Source organism: Zosterops lateralis (genome assembly GCF_965231275.1).
Source record: "Zosterops lateralis genome assembly, chromosome: 1".
Lineage (NCBI taxonomy): Eukaryota > Metazoa > Chordata > Aves > Passeriformes > Zosteropidae > Zosterops > Zosterops lateralis.
This window is the reverse complement of record NC_139762.1, coordinates 70,302,796-70,324,683: the sequence shown is the minus strand read 5'-3', so window position 1 is coordinate 70,324,683 and position 21,888 is coordinate 70,302,796. Positions and strand designations below refer to the sequence as shown.

At 42.1% G+C, this 21,888-nt stretch overlaps 1 protein-coding gene across 7 annotated transcripts; it reads right to left on the bottom strand.

The window, feature by feature from the left end:
* Positions 1-21,094, bottom strand: LOC310917230 (MARVEL domain-containing protein 3-like). 7 transcript variants are annotated; one of them, XM_083875315.1, is made up of 4 exons: positions 20,723-20,869; positions 20,094-20,242; positions 19,290-19,445; positions 1-2,390 (listed from the first exon to the last, which is right to left on the bottom strand). In XM_083875315.1, exons 3-4 carry the CDS (start codon positions 19,396-19,398, stop codon positions 1,687-1,689), a joined length of 813 nt encoding a protein of 270 aa, XP_083731441.1. In that variant the 5' UTR covers positions 19,399-19,445; positions 20,094-20,242; positions 20,723-20,869; the 3' UTR covers positions 1-1,686. The 7 variants fall into 7 exon arrangements, with proteins under 7 accessions (XP_083731441.1, XP_083731440.1, XP_083731439.1 ...); XM_083875312.1 differs by lacking the exons at positions 20,094-20,242; positions 20,723-20,869 and adding exons at positions 15,764-15,924; positions 20,879-21,094 and having other exon boundaries at positions 7-2,390; XM_083875310.1 differs by lacking the exon at positions 20,094-20,242 and adding an exon at positions 15,764-15,924 and having other exon boundaries at positions 7-2,390; positions 20,723-20,858.
* Between the last annotated feature and the right edge of the window lie 794 nt (positions 21,095-21,888).

Genomic DNA, 21,888 nt, shown 5'->3' with positions numbered 1-21,888 from the left:
TTTTCTAATCTTTTGAATTTGTCACTTCAAGGTGCTGCTTTTTGTTGTTTGCATAAGTTAATAACAGTGTGTCACTGTGTAACTAAGCCTGCTTTCAAACTGTGCAAGGTGTAGAGGTAGCACTGAACAGGAGTGCAGGCAGAGATGCCCAACAAGTGGTCAGCTGTGGCTTTAGCTGCATGCCCAGACATCCCTGGAACAGACTTTGCAGCTCAATACAGCACACCAAAGAAGGTCTGGGCTTTGGCAAAGAGCTAGAAATCAAAATCCTAATTTCCTGATTCTATGACAATTGTGAGTCATAGCAAGTTTGGGAAAACTCTATTCCTGTCTCTCCATAAGCATAATAATGCTATGGAGCTTGTTGGTGTTCAAAGTGTTAAAGAGATGTTTAAGGAATTATGTAAATGATACTTATTGTACAGGCTCATGTAATCACTTCTAATCAGAACCATAACATTTTCTTGTTTGGCCTCAAACACAATCCTTTGAGATCTCTCCCTGTGTGTCTATACATATGTGTATGTATGAAGTATACAGTAAATAAGCTCTACTGTGGTTCAAAAAGGCTTCATCTGGGCAATGACTGTGAGCCAGACAAAACTGAAAAGAATGAAAATGGCCAGAGCTGCCCCTCCTCTCAACCTGACAGATCTTATGCACTTCAAGAACAGCCTTTTCTTCTTCTCACTCCCTCATCTTTGAAGACCAGTGATCTATTTCATCTGCCTCAAACAAAGAACTCTTGAAAGATGTTCTCTAAAATTTATTTTCTCAACCCTGGGGCATACAATTATCTGCTGTTCACTCATGCTTTGCCTGTTTAGATATTGGAAGGATATGCGTACTTTCTGTCATTGTTACAGCATTCCCAGGGCAGGCAGCAAGTTCCCATTCAGGCTCTGCCCACCAGTGGCTGTGGAGTCGGCAAGCCAAACCTTCTTTAGGTGCTTACAGAAACAAATAGTATCTTTACTAAGCTGATACCTGACCAGTGTGATGCCTCTCAGGTTCTGATCTGTGCTCAGTGAGATGGGAAAATGTAGTAGGAAACTGGATAAGGACCCTGAATGCTGCCTTTGACATTGCAGCTAGTTCCCCCAGCGGCATTCCTCAGGGAGCACATGATCGGCATGTGTCAACCCCCGTGACTCAAAAGATAAAACGCTTCACTAGCCCAGGCAAAAAAGGTCACAAGTGTAACTTTGGATACGATTCTCAGAGGCACTCGGGTGTTCTTTGCTTTGTAAGCACTGTAGGATAAAGGAGCAGGCACACAACAGGCACAGGATCTGTTGAAAGCTGTCCATCCTAGCTGTGTGTTCAATTCCCTATGTCACAGAAGAGGAAAGGAAGTGGTTGTTAGCACAAGTTTGGCAGCAATGCAGCTGTAACCTGTTAAAAGCCCACTGCTGTTTGAATTTGCTCTGTGCAGGATGAAAACATTACAATCAAACATATTTTAAATGCAGGAGTCCAGCTTGAGAGACCGATGCAAAAATCCTTGTTAAAATAGTCACTCAATGTCGATTTTATTACGTCATGTTGGAGCAGCACGGTTATAATCAGTGATTCAACACACAGTTCAGGACCATGTAGGAAAATACACTGTGGGCTGGTTGCCTGTTTGCCAGTGTCCATCCTTTGCTGAAGCCTCAGTTCTCTGGCACAACCCCAGAGCTGATTTCACACTAATGTGGCGAGAGCCTGGACATTGTGGGAGCTTTCAGAGGTCCTGTGCACGGCGTGGTGGTTTCTGACACTTCTGTCTCCAACGTTGCCCTTGAGGCTGTGCTGAGCCTTGGCTGCGTGCCTCTGGAAGGCCCGGACGGTGCGGATAGCAAGGATGCAGACCACAAAGCTGGCAAAGTACAGGCAGGAAGCGACGACCCCGAAGAGGCCGACGGCCGCGTCGCCGCCCTGGACGGCGCAGTTCATGGAGGTGTAGCCGCGGCGCGCGTAGAGCCGCTCACGCCTCTTGCACACCTCGGTGGCGTTCACCTGCGTGACAAAGTGCAGGTAGAGCCCCACGGCCACCAGGTACACCAGGCTGGCCAGCAGGCTGAAGGCACATTCCCCTACCAGCAGCCCTGTCCGGAGCTGCTGGATGGGCTTTGCCCCCACGACAAGGAAGACAAGGGTGAGCGTGGCTGCTGTCAGGCTGAAGGCCACTCCGCCATACACGCAAGGGGCTCTCATCTGGGTGAACTGCATGTCCAGCTCCCTCACCTCCTGCAGCTCCGTGCCCTCAAAGGGGCTGTAGGCCCAATTCAGGTTAAAGGATCCGAGGCCTCCAAGGGACGATGTGAAGCCTGCAACGGAGGCTTGGGAAGCGCCCACGCAAATCAGCACCAGGAGGTTAACCGTGATTTCCACAAACTTCAAAATGCCTGGAAGGGGCAGAAAGATGGGAATAGGTATGAAAACCACATCTTGCGCAAACTGTGAGTGACAGAAGTACACCAAAACCATAGACAGAGAGTACTAATACTGAGATATTCCTCTTGGCTACAGCTACAGAAAAGTACTTGGAAAAAAAAAAAAGAGACGCCTGAACTCTCACGGGTACATTTTGGATGTTGGGCAAATTACTTTTTTTAATTTGTCAGTGTGCTTGATAGATGGATCTTCATGCAGTGAAAAAAAATCCATAAAAATTTTACAGTGCTTGTGTTACTGCCAAGGCAAGCGCACAGTGATTATATTTTGGCCTGTAACTACTTGGCATAAACACACTGAGCAAGAAATATCCAGTATGAACAAAATGCTGAGGTTGAAGCTGACAAAAACCTAGAAGCTTCTAACAGCTTGAAAAATCGTGCAAGTTATTTAGGTCCTTCAAAACATGTTTATTGCTTTAACTTATGCCTTTTTTTTTTTTTTGTGAAGGTATTTCTTAATTTAAACTTACTATCTAACCAGATGCAACTTGCACTTCATCTCCTTCAGAGACATAAATCCCTCATAACTCTGAAGAAGCAGTTTCTGATTGCACAAAAAAAAAAAAAAAAAAAAAAAAAAACAACAAAGAAGGAGGGGAAGGATGCAAACCCCACCTTATATGCAGAAAAAAGTTAATTTGATACTAGGTCATGTGTGCTCTTTCACACCCTGACCTTCAGAAGAAAGCCTTACAAGTTCTGAGTTGACTCTTCACTTTTTCTTACAGTAGGCTACCAAGTAATAGTAACCAAGTATTTTTAAGGGAAAAAATGCAAACAAAACCCAGAACTGAAAAGGGGAGAAATTACTTATTTTTGTGGTTGCTGCCTCTCAGGAAGCTGCCTCATGTTTGATAAATCCGATTATTCTGTGACAGCTCACTAGGGGTCAGACTAAGATTAGTAAACATGACGGATGTTGAAGCGTAGCACAGCTAGAGTTGCCTGTTGGGGAAATGAAAACCCTTAGCGTGCCAGGCGTGTTGCTCCAAAGTTCTGAAGTTAATTACAGAATTGTAAATCTTATTATTCCACTGCTGTCTGACAGCCAAGAATGTAAGATGCTCGACACAGTGGTCCTATATTTGTCTTTAAAGTGGGGCAGGATCTGTGGTTTGCACACAGACTTTCATTTTATGCTGCTAGGGCTGATCCACACAGCATTTCCCTCTTGAGCAATGGCTCAGTTGTTGTCAAGGCTGTATAGGCTTGAAAAGGAAAGGCTGAAGCAGGAACACAAGAGAATTAAACAAATTTCTGTCTTGTGTTGCCAGATGCTTCTAACCAAAGAAAGCCAGTGACAGCCACAATGAAGGATTATCAGATATTCCCATTCTGTCCCTTCTTACTCTCTCCACACAGGGCTAAGAATCCTTTCCTGCCGCCACTTGCTCTGCACAGGAAGGTAGTGTTAGAGCAGACAAAACTGTTCCCTTTGTTCAAGAGGAACCAAGTGAGCAGTTCTGTGTATATGTTCTTCAGAGGTGATGCTGATTTCTGCATGACAGCCTTTTCTTTGACCCTTCTGCACAATCATTTTTGTGAAGCAGGGCAATAACTGTGCTGGTTACCAAATCTCTTCAGGAGGCTTCAGATATTTCAAAGTAGGTATTCGTGAAGCTAAACGTAAAGAGAAATTTAACTTTTGGCCCTGGAGTTAGGATTTGGAACTCCTTGTACCAAATTCAAACAATGCAGCCAAAAGACTCATCATTTTTAATAGGTAAAGAGTCATCACTTTACTAGAATTGCTCAGTGTTTTGAAAGAGTAGTAGCTGTACAGAGCATTAACTGGAACTCAGTCAGGTGGGGTTTTTTGGTCTGTTTGGTTGAGTTTGCCTTCCAACTTAGATCCTCAGGGCCCTTAAACAGTGTGACAGTGTTGGATGCAGAAGTTTTCCCTTTTTAAAGGCTGGCTATTGATTTTATAGATGCTCCAGCAGGAAACAGTTCTTACAAGTCTACATGGAGGAAAGACCATTTGATTAAGGGAAACATAAATTTTGTTTGGCTACTTGGTAGCTGGGAATTCATGATCAGTCAGCTGCTGACTTCAGAATTTCCTTTTCCTCTGTGTACTGAGGCCCTCTGACCTGCTGAGCATCAACTTTTCCTCTACATCACCTTGCTGAGCTTTGGAAAAGGCGATTTTCTGTTCTCAAAGTAGTCATTGCCTGCTGCTAACCTCCCCACATTTATAACTGACTCCAATCCCTAATGATGCTGCTCCAAAACTTTCTATGTGGTCACACACATTCTGTATGTCACCCTTTAACTTTGCTGAGCTGACTGATAATGGGATGACAAATGTGATCAGTGCAGGTCTACTGTACTTTTAACTGCACCAGTAGATGCTTTAATGGCATGCCTGAAAATTTTCCATAGACAGGGCATTCAGGTTGGACAGGTTTTGTATGTACCTGCACAGTTGTAACAAATGCCTGCTGTAGAACTGATTAAGAGTGGCTAAACAATGGAGAGAGGTTCAGCAGAAGCTACTCCACCAGTCACTTGTATCATTTGGATTAACTTGGCTTTTTTTAAAGAAAGTGCAAGAACAAAGCCTCCTGTATTAAAGACAATTCTAAAATGATAAGCAGTATGTAGAATGAATTACAGGTCTATGATGACAGCCAGCTGGGTTTATGAACATAGCAGACAATTAGTGGAAGTGCCTAAAATCTTGTATAGTCATCAGGGCTTTGATGGAAATATTAAGCCTTACAGTATTTTCCAACCCAGGAACCCCAAAAGCCTTGTGCAGCCTTAATCTGTGATAGTTACAAACTGACACTAAATCCTACTAGTATAAAGAGGACAGGCACAGATTTGAGAAGTAAAGAATCGAAGTTCAGTTTTGAATCTTAGCTCTGCCAAGGTATGGCCACACACATCCCAGCAGTGACCTGTGTCAAGCAGTGTGCTGCTGGTGGAAAGGATTGAGTTACAAGCCACGCTTTTGAGTCTGTGCTGCCATTTCTGCTTTCACAGGCCAGTTAGCCATGTCACCTTGGAGTTATACCTCCAGAAACCAAAAGGTCTTCCTATGGGGAAGTTGCTTATCTCTACAATAATTCCCTAATCCCATGCAACAATGAATGCATTGCAAGATTTAAGTGTAAAATGACTGGAGGTCTGAACAGCTCAAAATTCAATTGGTTTAGTTTTTTTTTTCATTTCTCACATTCAACATCTTTGGATTTACCTAAAATGATACTCATTTGTATTAAAATCAGCACAGTCAACAGCTGGCTTTAGGAACTGACCCTCTCCATCTGAACAAGTCACAGAACTCCTGTCAGGGCTCCTGGATTGCTTTTTCCTTTCCCATGCTTCTTTCTTGCACCACTTTTCAGCACTGAAGGTGTGGAGAATGGCTGCAATCTAGAAGTGGGTGTTGCCAGAGCTTTTCAGAGAATTGTTTCATTTGTTCCATAAAATCAAAACCTTCACTGTACAATACTTGTTAATTTTGCCTGAATGCAGTTGTCTTTTGCTGTGTGTATGCTTCCTTCTATAACCACCAATATAGCAAATTTATACTATTTATTTACTATTCACTTTTTCTTTCCTTTTCTTTTCCTTGCTGGGCTATTTCCATGGTATCAACCCATTGAAAAATGGTTTTATCTTCTGTCAAATGGTGGGCTTGACCATCCAGCAAAGATGACAGGTAGACTGGTTAAGGGTACAGACCCACAGGCAGCTGATTTTAACAGCTCCCACTCTTAGCTGAGCAGTCCCTACTTTTCTCTGTTAACTACACATTAGACCCTTCTAAGAGTTGTTCAAATAAATTAAAATAGAAGGAAACTATTTAACTCTGCTTTTGTGCTGCTGGGTTTTTTTTCTGCAACTTTGAGCAACTTGAGGTGACTCACAGCCTATCTGATGAGCAATGATGTTGGCATGAGTTTAGCAAGGGCAATAACAGCCTGGACAAGAGAAGGACCAGAAACTCCTCTTCTCAGGTGAGGTAAGCTGTTAAATCTACGTGCTCTGCTTCATAAAACCACACTGTGGCTGAATGTGTGGTACCCAGTAACTCAGCTGTGCACTCAAGTCTTGTGTCAGAAGCTGTAAAGAGGAATTTCCATCCAAGGCACTGTGACAGGACAGCTCTGATGTTCAGGTGTGGGGGTCGTGGCGTGTGTATACACATGTACATAAAGTAAAATGGTCAATTCTTGTTTGTTCCTTTGTTTCTGCAGCTGCCATCAATTAATTTGCAGGACAGACACTTCTGGCTCTTTCTGTTGAATTTGCCTGACCCCATGAGGGCCATACTAATGGAAAAGGCCTTCAAAGTGTCTCCCTCCACTTTATCTGGGATAGGAGTAATCTTCTTCCTCCGTTGAATGCACATGGACTCCTCCTCCTGTCTCTTTTTGTATATTCCCCCTCTTCTTCAGTGAACACCACTGTGTACTTCCAGAATATTCTGTCTGCCATTCTCCATTTTGGCCTACCTTCTCCCTCTGCATCCTTTGCAGACCAGATACCACTGGGACCAGCAGCACCCAGGGGCAGCCCTGGGGGTGTGTGGCTGCCACTCTCGGACACCTGGATCCCAGTGACAGGGCTGGTGACACACAGGTCAGTAGTGCCCATGCCACATCCCATTAGGGGTCGCTCCAGGAGAAGGGAAGAGAGGAGTTAGAAGCTACAACACATATGAAAAATAATTCTCTAAGTCTTTTTCACTGCAAGTTGTCATTTGGTTCTTCCCCCCACCCCTGTCTGTGTAGCTTTCTTCCTTTCAGAGGTAATCTTTCTTTTTATTTAATTTTCTTACCCCCCAAAAAGGAACAGACAAGTATTTTGACCATGCAGAGTGACTTACAAAAGCAGCAGTCAGTCCTGAAAAGGACATCAAATGGAGAACATCTCTTGCCAGTGCAGGTTTGGTGTTCCCCAGAGACTGAAGGCACAGCTCAATGCAGCTTTAGTCACCTCTCTGTTAAACTGAGTTGGTGGCAGGAGGAAAAAGATAAGGAGAAGGGAAGAAAATGTCAAAGCAAAGCAAGATTTGGTTCTGCTTCTGGAAGGAGACAAAATGGGATAGAAATGGGGAGAAACCAAAACAGAGGAGAACTGAACAAGAGAAAAGAAATGAAGACAACAGTTGCAAGAGATCAAAAATATAAAATCTGGATGCAAAGATATTTTAATACCTTCCTAACAGTATTATTCCCTTTATGTAGAAAGCAAGATCTCACTGCAATCAGTAACAAGAATTTAACCAGCTTCACTAAAGCAGAGTAAAGGCAATACACAGCTTTGTCATAAACAAAGAAAAAGCCCCCCAAACCCCCACACCACTACTATTTTTGCAGGTCTCTGTGTTCTTCAGCCAGTGGTGGGATTTAGCTTTCACTTAGTCAGGCTAAAATCAAAGGCAGAAAAAAACACAACCCAACCCTAAAACACAAGAATTAGGCAATGTAACACCAACAAAATCTTGGCTTTTCAGAGGACCCAAGGGATGCACATGCTCAGAGCCAACTGCATTTAAATTGCACGGATGTGCCCAACACACTTATGCTTGTTTGAGATATCCGTCTTACTGGAAACCACTGAAAAAATAGTTTAAAACTGGGAAAATGAAATGATTTATGTGCTCTAGAAAAAAAACCTTTATTTTTACCTTTTAATAAGTTGTCTCTCTTTAGTCAAGATAATCACTCTGTTAGGAAATCTCAAAGGATGACCAGCCTTGGTTTTAATGACTCAGAGAAATCTTGCATTCACAGAGTGCTCAGATCCAAATGTATTATCCTGTTTGTTCTGTGTATCCTCTTCCCTTAAAGAACAACTATCCCACCTGCTCTATTCTTTCTGCTTAATACCCTCCCATCCTCTAAACAGTGCTGTCCAATTTTCACAGGAAAGGGTGGATTTAAATTGTGGAATTACTGCATCATCCTCTATCCCCATATTTTCCCAGCAATGTAAGACACAGTTTCAATACAACCCAGCCCTTGCCTGGGAACAACAGCTATGGTTTACTTGTACCCAGTAGTTCTTTAAAGCATCACTTCTAGAATGTTCTTGATTTCTCTCCTGCTAATTGAGCATGAGTCATCTTTCCTAATTTTGGAGAGGGTGGGAAGCAAAAGATCTTGCATTTAACTGTAGTATTTGACAGTAGTGCTTAAATTTAACAACTGTTAAAGGCTGTATTCTATTTGTAGCACTGGTAGGTTTCTGTATAGTCACCTTGCATTCTAGATTTCAGGAAATGGCCTTTCTTATCCTTTTTTTTTAATGTACCAATAGTTCTTTCAAGCAGTAAACAAGTGTCTTGGTATTGAAACCAGTTTGCAGGAGTTTTTTTTTAAAGAGTTCAGAAAACAATGAAACGCTCTTGTTCCGTATGCCAACTTTCCATGGACACTCCCTCAGTTTGAACTGAAACTGAGCCACCTTTAGAAAGTACAAAGATTGGGGTGTTATTGCTCTTTAAGTAATCATAGCCTGGCTTAAGGTGGGTCAGCTTGGAGGCACCTGTGAACTCGAGCTTCTCATTCACTTTATCAATTGTGGGTTGTCACACCTGGTGAGCAACATTCCTGTCTGGGTGGATTTTTCTCCTTAAAGAGAGCTAGGATCACCTGCTCAAGAAATAGAGCTACATTCAATAGATAGTCTGTCTGCAGTATCAACTGGCTTTGAGAGCCACTTTTTAAAGAGTTTCCCTTTGTTCACATAATTTGGGTCAGATGTGGGGAAGACAAACCTGGTTCTTTTACAGGAAAGATGGTGTAACTCTTCTTCTGTAATGGCAGCAAGCAAACCTAAGATTTGCCAGTATGGGAAACATGGACTAGAGTCTAACGTACACCTAACAGCAACTTTGGCAGTATCTTCCCCCGCCAACTTTAGTGAGTCTTCTCAGTGGCAGTTCTCCCTTCTCTAAAAACAATTATGTACATGTTAGCACAATGCCAAAAGGTGGATGAAAATAATTTAATATGAAAACGTGGGCAGAGTGAAGTCCTGTGTGTTGGCAAGGCAACAGTTTGCTAAAGGTAGGATTTGGCATCTGCAAGTAGTGTAGCTCCCCTGTGTGTTTTTATAGAGCCAACTGCTCAAGGCTGTTTGTATTTCACAGCAAAGAAGACTGAGCTCCAAATTAAATACTTTACCATCAGAACAGGAATAAAGGTTACCTGCAGCTCTGTCGCTCTATCTTGTTACTCTGCTACTTTAATTAAGCATTTTGAATAACTGGGATTATTTTAATCTGCACAGCTCCAGCCAATTCCCAACTATTAAGATCATCTGTCTTCACAATTACAAGATTAAAAACCTTGATGGCAATTTCAGTCTGTTAGGCACACTATATTTAAAATATACTTTGTAACAGACAGAAGGGGAAGCCGTCTAATTACAGTGAGACTATAGGGGGCCCTAGTGCTCCCTTCCTAGGCAGGAATATATGGAATTTATGGATACATGGAAATTAACTGCCACAGGAACAGTGTGCAGCAGCTTTGGGGACAATTTAAAGGAACTAAGCACAGCACACTGTGAGGGCAAAACGTGAAGATGGTGACTACAAAACAACCGTTTCTAATCCTGTTGGGTGCCCCCACAGGAATGTCGGTGTCCTGCATTAACAAAAGATACAACGTGCTGAATGTAATCATCAAATGCTTGTTTTCACACACAGATTTACCTGCACTATGCACATTTAATGTTTCTGTGTTTCTGAATGTGCATACCTGAAGCTACAGGAGATTTTTTTACTTCAGTCCAATGCCTCTTGCAGACCACGATTCTCCCCCAATATCTCTGCAGCACTGAAAGGGATGCAAGTGCTCCGCAAAATGTTTTTCCCCTCCTGCTCCAATGTGTGATTCCAAGAGGAACAGTATCACAGCATAACACAGCAAAGAAACAACAGCAGTATTATGGCTGAGAACAATGGCATAACTCAAAGCGAGTCCTTATTAGTGTGAACCCTGTGTCTTGGCTAACTTTTCATCTCGGTATTCTTTTCTAGTCTGTGAGTGTTTCCCAGCATGCATAGCTATAGGGGGAAAAAAACCGACTGTGTTTTGTAAAAACAAAAGCTTATAGATGTTTACATTTGAATTAATGCCGGCTTGTTAGTGCATGAATGTATCCTGGAGAAAGTCATTGTTACTCCCTAATTCTATTTCCTCCTCCAAATAAATTCAGTTGATATTTCCTCCTGGCTGTGCTTGAAATTGGAGACTTTTCATGTTGTTACAAACCATAATGCTGTCTTTTTCTGAGAGGAAATTGGTCTGAAGGTTTTAACAATTGTGGATGTTAGAATGTAGGCTAAAGGCATGATTGTTTGGAAGTGCCTACAATATGCTTAAGAAATCTGACACTATTCAAGGCGCAAAGCTGTATTCATAGCAGCAAAGAACAGGGATTCAATTATAGTTGCTCTGCCACAAACTGTTTTGTAACCTTTTCAGTGTTGTCTCCCTTACATGCCAAATGGGTTGAAAAATAAAAAAAACCCAAAACAAAAAAAGTCATTTGCTCAGGAATCATGACCAGCACAGTACAATTCTACAGAAGGCACAGGTAATTTTCTGAGTCACATACTGACCAAAGGTGGGAGAAACTTAGTTTACCTTCACTATTTAGGCAAAACTACAGGAGGCATTATCCAAGAATTGCATTGCTCCACCTCTTTCACACCAGCATATATAATAGAAAGAAAATTAAAAGTTTTTAAGGTCAAGTGACCAAATATCAGAGACCATTATCAATTTATGATCAGCAATTCACTCTTGGGTTCAACTCAGATCTTCCTCTCCCTGAGGTGAAGGATGGCAGCCAGCTTTGAACACTTTTTTCATTCTGTCTGCTAAACAAAAGCAAAAGCACTGAATCTGGTTATATTTTCAAATATATCTAGGAGGGTTATTTGAAAGGCAAAATGATCACTAATTTAGGTTTTCTACACAGAAGAGAGAACTACAGAAGTTTTACCTGCACTGTGAAAAGCAAAATGATTGCTTCCTTCTGACAGAATTTCAACTCTAAGAATCCCCAGGTCAAAAAACTCCTCTTGTTTTCAACATGTGCTGCCTTAAATGACGTGTAATATATTGTGTGTAAGCAGTAAGAAATGGCTGTTGCAAGCAGCAGTTCCTTAGTTAATGGAAGGTTTGTCTTTATCACAAACAGTTTATTTCAAATTCCCATAAATTATACAGTGCCTCTAGGCAGTTTGACACCAGTCTATAAGCTGTTCCCTAAATCTCCTTCACTACTGCAGAAACAGAAGGTGGCAGACTTCTGTTTCTACTGTTTTTTGATCTGTAATCTGCAGGCCCACAAGTGTAGCTTTCCTACAGAAAATAACCCAACATATAGAAACTAGATACAAAGACAGCAGAGCAGGGAATAGTCAAGAGCTGTTATAAAGGAGTCACTTCAAAGAATCAGCAGATACATGAAGAAAGGTAGGGCTCTTAAATGACATAAGCTCCTGTGAGATAAACAATCCTCTCACTGGTTAACAGTGGTCAAAGGCTAATAAAAAGGAAACAGCCAGTTTTCAGGCAACTATAGTTAAGGGAGTAATCTGTGGTTTGTGTTGCCCCTCACCAGTATGCCCATGTTGGCAGTGCAGTGGGAGAGGATGTGCAGAGTCAAGCTGGTGGAGTTGAAGACACAGGGGCTACAGGACAGGCATTTTCTGGGGAGAGAGAAGTCCTTCATTCTGGCCCTAGTTTGGTTCAAAGGGCAGAGTGCCTGCTAGTAGTTACAGCTCACCCTCTCATTTGGTTTTATCCAAAGAAAATATGGTTTGTGCACTCTGGGTCTGCTCTGCAATATGGCCCAAAGACCTGTAAGGGGAGGTTCCAAACAAGTTCAGCTCAAAACTACATACCAAAATACTACGGTAGATGCACAGACTAATGAATTGAAAAGATTGAAAACTGAGATGGTGAAGTCTGATTTAATAATAATAATTATCATCATCATCATCATAATCATAAAAGTTTCTTCATGCCTGCCAACAGTAAAATTGGTAGGCTGCTAAGAGCTCACGCTCTTGAATGAGAAATTAATGAAATCAGAGTTTCATAAGCAACCTCCACTTTACGGTTGTATAGAAATACCCACAAACAACAATCCCCCTGTCAACAGAGCACACAGAAGGGCTCTAGGCAAAGCATTTTCCATTTCAGGTAGCTTTCTTTGAAGACATCAGCTCAGTGTTCACTGATAGTCAAACACTATACAAAAGGTGGGAAGCATTAGACTAGGATTACAGAATCAGAGCCTTTAGGCAGATGTCTGATTCTTTCGGGAATTTATCTGGAATTTTTACTGCACTTCTGGTCAGCTTATCTCAAAAAGGTGTGGTGGATCTGGAAAAGGTTTAAGACTGGAAAACTGATCAAAACTGGCTATTGTTCAATTTGGGAAGAAGCAATAGGGGCATAGGGAAAAAGAGAAGACTTCACTCTAAAACCATAAATCTCATGGAGATGCTGAATATATAAGATTATCATCAGAAACACCTTCTTTAAAATATTTTAAGGAACGAAACAGTAGTACTTCAAGTGAAACTCTGAAACTCCTTATCTCATGGTAATGTGAAGGTCAAACATTTTAAAAAGCGACTCAGCAGAGAATTAAACAAATTTGATAGGTCTGTATTAAAGAGGTATTAAACACAACAGATGTGAGTGCAGTCTTCCAGTTCAGGAAATTCCACCAATCCAAAGTCTGGAGTGTTTTCCAGAAGAAAGCTTACTCTCTCCTGGTCCAAACTTTGATGGTGCTCCTAAGATTGTACTTTAGTCCATTGTTTGGGAGGAAGAGTGATGAAGTGCCTCATATGATTCAGCACTGCTATCTATCCATGTGATTCCACCTGAATGTCTTTGAATAGGTATCTCTCATACAATGTTTTAACAAACCTTTTTTCCCCCTTCTGTTTTCAAGATGAAAGGATTAAAAAAGAGCAGAATGTATTGAAGTTTCTTAGATGGTATCCAATGTTCCTACCAGCAAAAGGGGTCAGTATCAGTTGTTTCTTCCATTATGTGAGGGCTGGGTTTACTGTCTTAATGTAGGGGGAAGAAAAAGGCGGCAGGGATAGGGAGGGAAGGGAGGAATAACAAAGAGGAGAATGACGTCCTGAAGTGTCCTAAGATGTTGAAAGGATCCCTAAAAAACCACCAGCTCCTTATTTCTCAAATTCAGCTTTAATTTTTTGGGATAGAGCTGGTAAAAAAACATGGATGAAGGGAGCACTATCTTGGCAAAGCAAATACTTTTCAGAGCTCTGGTTGTATAGAATTCCTCTCTAGTTTGTTAAACTGCTCAAAATGCATAAAGAACATAATCTAGGTGTTCCAGGCAAAAGAAAAAAAAAACCCAAAGCTCAACTACTCAGTGGACCACAGAAACTAAGGTTCACATTTCAGTTGTTGCTTTGGAAAAGATTGTGTTTCATCACTTGATTTCCCAGACTTCTTTGAGTCTAGTTTATTTTAAAATTATGGTGATTGGGAAGGGGGAATTTCACCAGAGTGCTGATAAATCACTGGCAAAAGAAAGAGATGGTTAAGAAGTATTTACAGGAACTTTTCATGCTCTAAAGTGTTGCAGCTCCCATCTACTGACTCCTTAGTAAACAATTCATGTAGTTCATTTACAGCATCTACCATGACTGGAGGGAATACAGAATTCTGCAAAACAATTCTAGTAAAGTCTGCTAAATCTTGGTACTTCCAAAAACTAAACACAGGAGTAGCATTCTCATAATCAACCTTCAATATATTTTCATTATTTAAAATAAGGTTGCCAATAAAAGGGTTTCTTTTCTGCTTGCTCTCTTTTTCCTCCTCCACTGCATGCTCAGACATCAAATTTTTGGAAAACAGTGAGCAATACCTGGGGGAGGGGTGGGAGTAAAATCATCATTGTCATCTGATGCATCCAAAACTAGGACATTTAAAAACTCTTAATGATGTTTGATGCACTGAAATAATGAAAAGCAAATGCAGGGAAAAAAAAACCAAACCAGAAATTCACATTAAGTTGTCCATAAGTCTAAACAACCAGTAAAACTGAAAACTAAAACTAACTTGCTACTTGATTTTTCTGAAGCTCTGATAAAATAGCACATGGAGTTTTCTGCAGCTTTTCAGACAATTTAAAATAATTCAGTATGGTTGTAGAAGAAACTGATGATAAAATTTTATCATGGATAAAGTATCAGTATGGCTCTATGTCATTAAATCTTTACTAATGGTTGCAGTTACATCAGAGTATAAAAAACAAACTTCATACTAATTCACAGAACATATTTTTAAGACAAAATAGTTTATCTCACTCTTTAAATTGTTCACATATTCATATACAGAGAAATATTAAGAGCAAAGTGATTGTGCTACTTAACTTTCCTACATGGAGTGAAGAAATAATCTAACATTATGTGCTTTAATTTACTTCCAACCGCTAATCTCTTCACTTTTCTCTCTGCAGGAGGACACTGAAAGTCTATTTATAGACATCAGCCAAAGACTTTGCACCTACATGCAAGTTCAGCTCAGACTGCAGTGGAGCTTTCCTTCAGACAAGGTGAGAATGATCAGTGCCCTGAAAGCGGGAAAACTTTGAAGGGGTAATAAATATTTTAACAACTTCTTTTTTTCAGTTAACAGGAATGAGTTTACCAAGGCTGATTTTCCCCCACATTAAGGCTCATTTATGTCCTTGTTGCAGTTGCTTTCTACCTAAGAAAAACCCAAGTTATTTCTCCAAACCTGTTTAATTGATTCATGTCCAGAAAAAAAAAAAAAAGTCTCCTGCAATGATGCTTTATAAAGACGTATGAGTGATAACTGGAGTAAATCCAGAATTGATAAAAAGTGTGAGAAGAATGATTCAGAAATAAAGTAGCATCAAACCTTCAACAACCATCTCTAAATTGCTCACAGATGCAAACGTCTATTTTATTCCTAAATCCCAAAGGTTAACTCTTGTTGTACAAACTGGCTGATTACACACACGACCCACTCTCGTGCTCTGGATGCATATTCCAGAGATGCATTTTCAAGTATCTAAATATCTGTATAAATATGGTCTTTGGATGTCTAAAATGGCATAACCCTCAGTTATGCCATTCATTAACTCTCTCAGTCCTTGTGGGCCTTTTTTTTTTGTAGTGGGGTTTTTTTCCATTTGTTTTCTTTTGTTTTAATATTCCTCTAGCTTTACTTTGTTGTGCTCCTAAACACAGAAAACAAATCCAAGAGAAGTCCTTGGAAGGAGAGAGGTGGATGGCAGGCAATAAGAGTCTCACATACCTCTTGTTGTGCATACCTTTGAACACTTCGTTGAGAAGCTTTCCTTGGGAGGATAAAACTCTGGTGGTGGGCCAAAGTACTCCTGTGCTGCTTCTGAGGTTTTATAGTAAGGGTCAGAATAAACAGTAGAAGTCCTTGAGTGCTGGCCATCTTGGATATCTCTACAGTGGAGTAAATGACTGATGGTTATTAACTAGTCATAGTCTCTCCTGAACATTAGAACATGAGAAATTTTCAGATGCTCCTCTTAGTGGAAGCAATTAACTTGCTTCACAGGCATCTTGACCTTTTTTGCTTGCCTGTTTTGAAAGCAAATATCCCAAAACCTTGCATAAATCCACGTTCACAAAGATATTTGCATTCAATGGTCCTTATTTTGGAAAATAGTATACTCACTGGGTAGGCTGGCTGAACTGTTTAGCTTACTGGCAAAAGGTAGAAAGAGGAAATAACAGCTTTTTCATGAAAACCAAACAATTTAGCTAGTCTCTAGCAGGCAGATAATTGAAATGAGGAAGATTTTGGCATAATAAATGTGCAAAGTAGCACAACTATTTCATGAGTGTTTTGTTAAGTTTGTATTTACAACTAGTGTCTCTCACAAAGATGCCTTTTAAAAGAATAAAAGCTATTAAAAGAAATGGATAAAGATTACAAATGAGGGAAAAAACAACCTATTCAAAAATTTTAGGTCCTTGAGGATATTTGAAGAAGAACCTAAAATCAACCCTTCTATGCAAAAAAAATCAGTTTCTCCTGTCTCCAGTTAGTCTCTTTGTTGATATAATGGTCCAGTTTTCTGCAATGACATACAGCTCTATATCTGAAGCCTGATGATTTTTAAAGTTGGTGAGATTTAGGTTATTTTAGAGGAAAAGTGCAATTTTCCCTTTAAACTGAGCTAACACTCAAGTTAAAAGAAACACTGGATGCAATTTTTTTGTGTTTGGTCTAATTGAAATTTTCTCCCTTATTTGAAGAAGAATTGGAGCTTGTCTTTTTCAAGGTACATCTGGATGAGTTTGTTATTAAAGAGCATTCTAAGTCTCATTCTGCATTACTATTTTTAAAAGTCTTCTTTGTATTCCTTTTTTATCTTGAATTTCTTATCCACAGATCAGCATTTTCAACTGCAGTTTTGTCTCCTAGTATCATTGCATTTCACTAAGGTTTATCTTCATCCAATTCCAGACTCAATATTATCTCGTTCATCCACATTAAATCATGTTCTTTGTAGTTTTTACATTTTAATTAAGACATTCAATAACAAGACCACTGCTAACATCTCCGTGTTTAGCTGCCAACAGCTCTATTTGGCTGAAACATTTCTGATTTTTCTGACCTCTGTCCTGTGTCTTGTGCAACTACCAAAGCATCCTGTGCAGCTGTGTCACATAAATTAAATAAGCTGTGTGATTTATAAGACTTCCAGTAACTTGAAAGCAATCCCTTTGGTACTTCTGATGCAGCTGCTTCTCTCTATTGTTTCCTGTTACTTGCCAGAAAACAAAACAAGACAAAAAAATCAAACCAACCCCCTCGAATGTTCAGCAACAGAGTACATTTTGGAAAAAAGAAATCCTTTTTTTAGATGCCTTTTTTCCTCACTATGGCCTGTTCTGGCCACCTTTGCTGCTGTTTTCCTTGAGGATTTTACCATTCTAGGTAATTCTCCTCAGCAGTGGGAGGAAAGTTGCTGTAGGAGTTTCAGACAGAAATGCATTTGGAAAGAGAAATGCTCTGGCTAGAAAGTCTAGTTCATCAGGAATGAAAGTATTAGGCATCCAAAGTGCAGCTTCCACAAAATTCTTCCCATGTATTTCATTACAGGGTCTGGTGGTCTTCTGATCAATCAGCCAGAGTTTTCACCAAAACCCATGAGAACTCCATGAGAACCAAGCAGAGGAAATGCTGTTAGGTTAAGCCAAACTCCTTCAAAACAACTGACAGAAAAGTTTTTCTATTAGTTTTAGTGGGGTCTGATGGCCCCCAGATGCTTGACTTGACTCAGAATTATCTTCATGGCTGTTAAAGATTTGCAACTGCAGCTTCCCTTCCTCTAATCTCTGGTGGATACAGGGATGTCTGTGAACCTTTATGGTCCATCCATCAATTTTCCATCTATGAGTCCAAACATATAAAACTAACAGCAAACCCAAGAAATCCAGAGAAGTGCTTTATTAAAAAGTGGTGGTTTAATTTACAGCTAGCCTGTCACACATTGCTTATATTATGTTACACATGAAAGACAAAAAAAGCCCACAGCAAACCTCCCACCCTTTTGTTGTTTTTTTTCTCTCCACTGTGCTATTAATATGTTACTGGCATTAGCTGCTCTCACTTCTAATATGTTCAAGGTAACTATATTGCCTGACAATCTCTGCTTTTGCTAAAGGACAGGCATTCAGCCTCTGAGGACAATTCTTAGGCTGGTCTTTGTTCCCATTTCTCTTCGATTTTTCATAATTTAAGAGAGACAAAAGACAAATTCACTAGCTCTTTTCACAATGTAAGTTTTACTGCTACCCAAGTGTTTTATACTTAGCCATAAGTATTCCTTATAGTCCACACAGTGCTCTTCTTTCCTCCTTTTACTGTCATCCTGTTTTCCTTGCTAAAATGCATATTATCAGGGAGTACTTCAGTATTTCAGCTTTTCAATAATCTTCATTATATTTATCTCCTCTCCCCTCCTGTTTGCCTCTATTCTTAAATTCCCCTACAATCACCTCCCCAGAGTCTAAATGGCAGAGATGAACACTCTTGCTGCCATGGCCAATTTGCCAGTAGTGTTTTGATCCACAGGCCTCTTTCCTACGGTGCAGCCATGCACTGGCATGACCTGAAAGGAAAACAGCCTTAGCTCACGTCTAGCGTGCTGCAGCCTGGCCAGGTTGGAAGGAGAAGTGTAATATCCTAAGAGTTTATTTGGCACTGAAAACCCATTAGTTGATCTGTTCATTGTGGTGATAGGGGCTGATCCACTCTCAAGTGCTGCCAAAAGCCTTAGACACTTCAACAACCACTCCTCTATTGACAGCGACTACTGAAAGTAATTTTATTTCAGATTAACAGGAACATGTCCACAGCTGAACTAGAGCAACCTGAGAGCCCACCAAGTCTCTGTGCTGGTCTCAGTCATGCAACATTCATATTTGAGCAGTGTATATTTGGCAAGCCACAGCTTTATGTCACCTGCTGACCAGCATCTCCAGGAACTGTACTAAGACTCATGGTCAGACTTCACCTACTTGTCACCCAACCTGACTCAGATTATCCCAGGAAATTCACATCTCTGCCTGTGCTACACAGGCTATCTTTCTGTCCAATCTCAAGCTCAAACAAAGAAAAAAGGTTAAATTTCTAAGTGTAAAATAGCTCCCTGTTCCAAATGCAGTATGCTCACGCTTTCAAGGCTGAGAAAAAGCTTTCTTTACTAATGTAAATTAAGCCTATTTAGAAGCAAAGAGAAGGTAGACATTATAGACCTGCCGTGATCTATTTCTCTGAGGAAATAAAGACGTACCTTGCATTGTATGGGTATGGTTTTCTTGCTCTTCTGTCTTCCTTGTATCTGTCAGATCTATGGTTCTCATGGTGCCTGTATTGCTTATCTTGGTATCGACTCCCGGCATGAGACATCTTGTTTCTCAGAGGTATTCTCTCCTTCTAAAATAACTTCCTGGGCCAGAGAAACAAAACCAGTTCATTTTATTGCTCCACTTAAAGTTATTCATTGACCAGCACCCACTCTCATTTCATGCTGATTCAAAATTAGCACAGACTTCTTTAAGAAGTGAAGGAAGTAAAACCCTTTAAACTACAAAGTAACTTCATTAAAGCGAGAAGGTTTTCTTCTTCCTTTTCATCAAGTAAATGCAATGTTCCTATACTTGACATTTATTGCACTTAGCTTATTTACTAGGTCTTCTCTGATTCTCCTGCTTTTGCTGCCAGGACAAGGGATCGTGTCCACCAAGAACTGAATCTTGTCTTCTGCAATGCTGTGTCTCGGGTAGAGCATTAAGCCCAGCAAGTGCCAGTGCACTGCAGGAGTGTGCCAGCAGCTGCCAGTGGCACAGGGGAGTCTGGAAGAGCAGGCTGTGCCCTTTGTCCCGGGAGGTTCTAGAGGACACCCGTGGGTGTGAACAGCACCAGTAGCAAGCGTCACCTACGATTTGCATAAACATTGGGTACGGGCAAAGCCGTGCCGGGCTGAAAATCAGCTGCCAAGAAGCTATGCCCTGATAATTCTGTACTAAATACTACCACGTTGTTATCTGCTGAAAGTGTCTTTATTTTTTCAAGTGCGATACGATTAAGCCCAAACCTGTAAAACAGGGAAGCACAGGTTTCGAACACCAATCTCTGGACTCGTTTGCCTTCACCACAACCCCCCAACAGAAGCGCCTGCAGCTGGTTTAATCTGGACTGATCAAGGCCTGATAGCCTCCCTCCATCTCCTTTGGGTGTTATAAACTAAATAAATATAAACATATAAAACATAACATAAAGGAATAAATTAATGTTTGTTTGTTTACATCCAAGCGGGAAAGAGCCAGCGCCTGTCCCCGAGGGCAGGAGCCATTCCGCAGGGAAAGGTCCCGGTGCCGCAGCGGCCCCAGAGCCCCGTGGGCCCGGGGCGGCCCTGCCGTGGCCGCTGGGCCCGGGACGGGGGGGGACAGCAATGGGACAGCGAGGGGACACCGAGGGGACAGCGGGGGACAGCGGGGGACAGCGGGGGGACAGCGGGGGGACAGCGGGCACTCCCGCCGAGAGCCTTCGCTCCCACCCCCCGCCCGCTCCCCCGGGCCCCGGCCCAGGCCCGCGACCCCCGGCCCTCACCTGAGGGAGCGCCCAGCTCGGCCCGCCCGCAGCGCCTCCCGCACCGCCCTCCGGCCCGGCCGCCTCCCGCCCGCCCTGCCCGGCCCTGCCCCGCCCCGGGCCGCCTGCCCTCACCGGGAAAGGTGAGCGCGGAGTCACAAAATCACAGAGCCCGTTCGGCTGGAAGTGACCCAGCGATCTCTGAGAGCTCCAAGTGCAGTCTGTGCTCCAACACCGCCGTGTGAACAATACCGTGGCACCGAGTGCCGCGTCCAGGCTTTCCTTAAATACCTTAGTCCGCCACCTCCCTGGGCAGCTCATTCAAATGTCTAATCACTCTTTCAGTGAAGAAATTACTCCTGATGTCCAGCCTGAACCTCACCTGGCACAGGCTGAGGCTGAGTCCTCTCCTGTTACCTGGGAGAGGAGGCGTGTCCCCCCCCTGCCCGGCTGTCCCTCCTTCAGGCGGCTCTGGGAGTGATGGGGTCACCCCTGAGCTCCTTTTCTCCAGCCCGAACACCCCCAGCTCCCTCAGCAACTCCTCACGGGATATGGCTCCAAACCCTCACCAGCCTCCTTGCCCTTTGCTGGTCAATGAAGAGGAACGAGGGCCTTGGGAATGGGCTGGTGTCTGGGAGTGTGGGACAACCCAGGCTTTGTTTAATTTAATAAAATGAGGTCCCTGTGCCCTACAGTGCTGAGGAAGAATTTAGTAACCAGAAGAGATATAAAACCTGAAGGTTAATAAAATTCAAGGTCCCCACAGGTTGCATTACTGTTTTTCCAGAGCCACCTCCACTGACTGGCGGTGTTCAGGGCAGAAAGCCTCACAGAACAGGGAGGGTGAAGGGGAGGAGGTACAAGGTAATCGGTGAGACTCGTGCCCAGGAGCAGGTGTGTGGGAACAGCCTGTGTTGCACTAGGCAGGTTGCACAGGGAGGTAAGCAGATAAACTCTCCTCTGGTGCAGAGCCATGTTTTGGATAAACAGCTATTGGAACACACGCAGTCTCCTTTCTTGGTGCTCTGCTGAAAGCCCTCCCTGTGGTGTATCTGCAGGGGCTTTGTCGCCTTGCTGCCAGCCTGTGATGTTTCTCTTACAGAGGAACAATGTGCTGGTCTCCTCAGGATGCCTTCTGTTGGCTTTTATAATCTCTTTTTTTTGGAGAGAGTCTGGACAGGCTCTTGAACCAGAATTAAAGCAAATGGCTTGTTGGTTGTGCAGTCCTGTACACAAAAGCAGTCTGTGCCTGGGAAACAGGATGGTGGTTTTAGCATGACACTGTGCCCAGTTAATCTTGA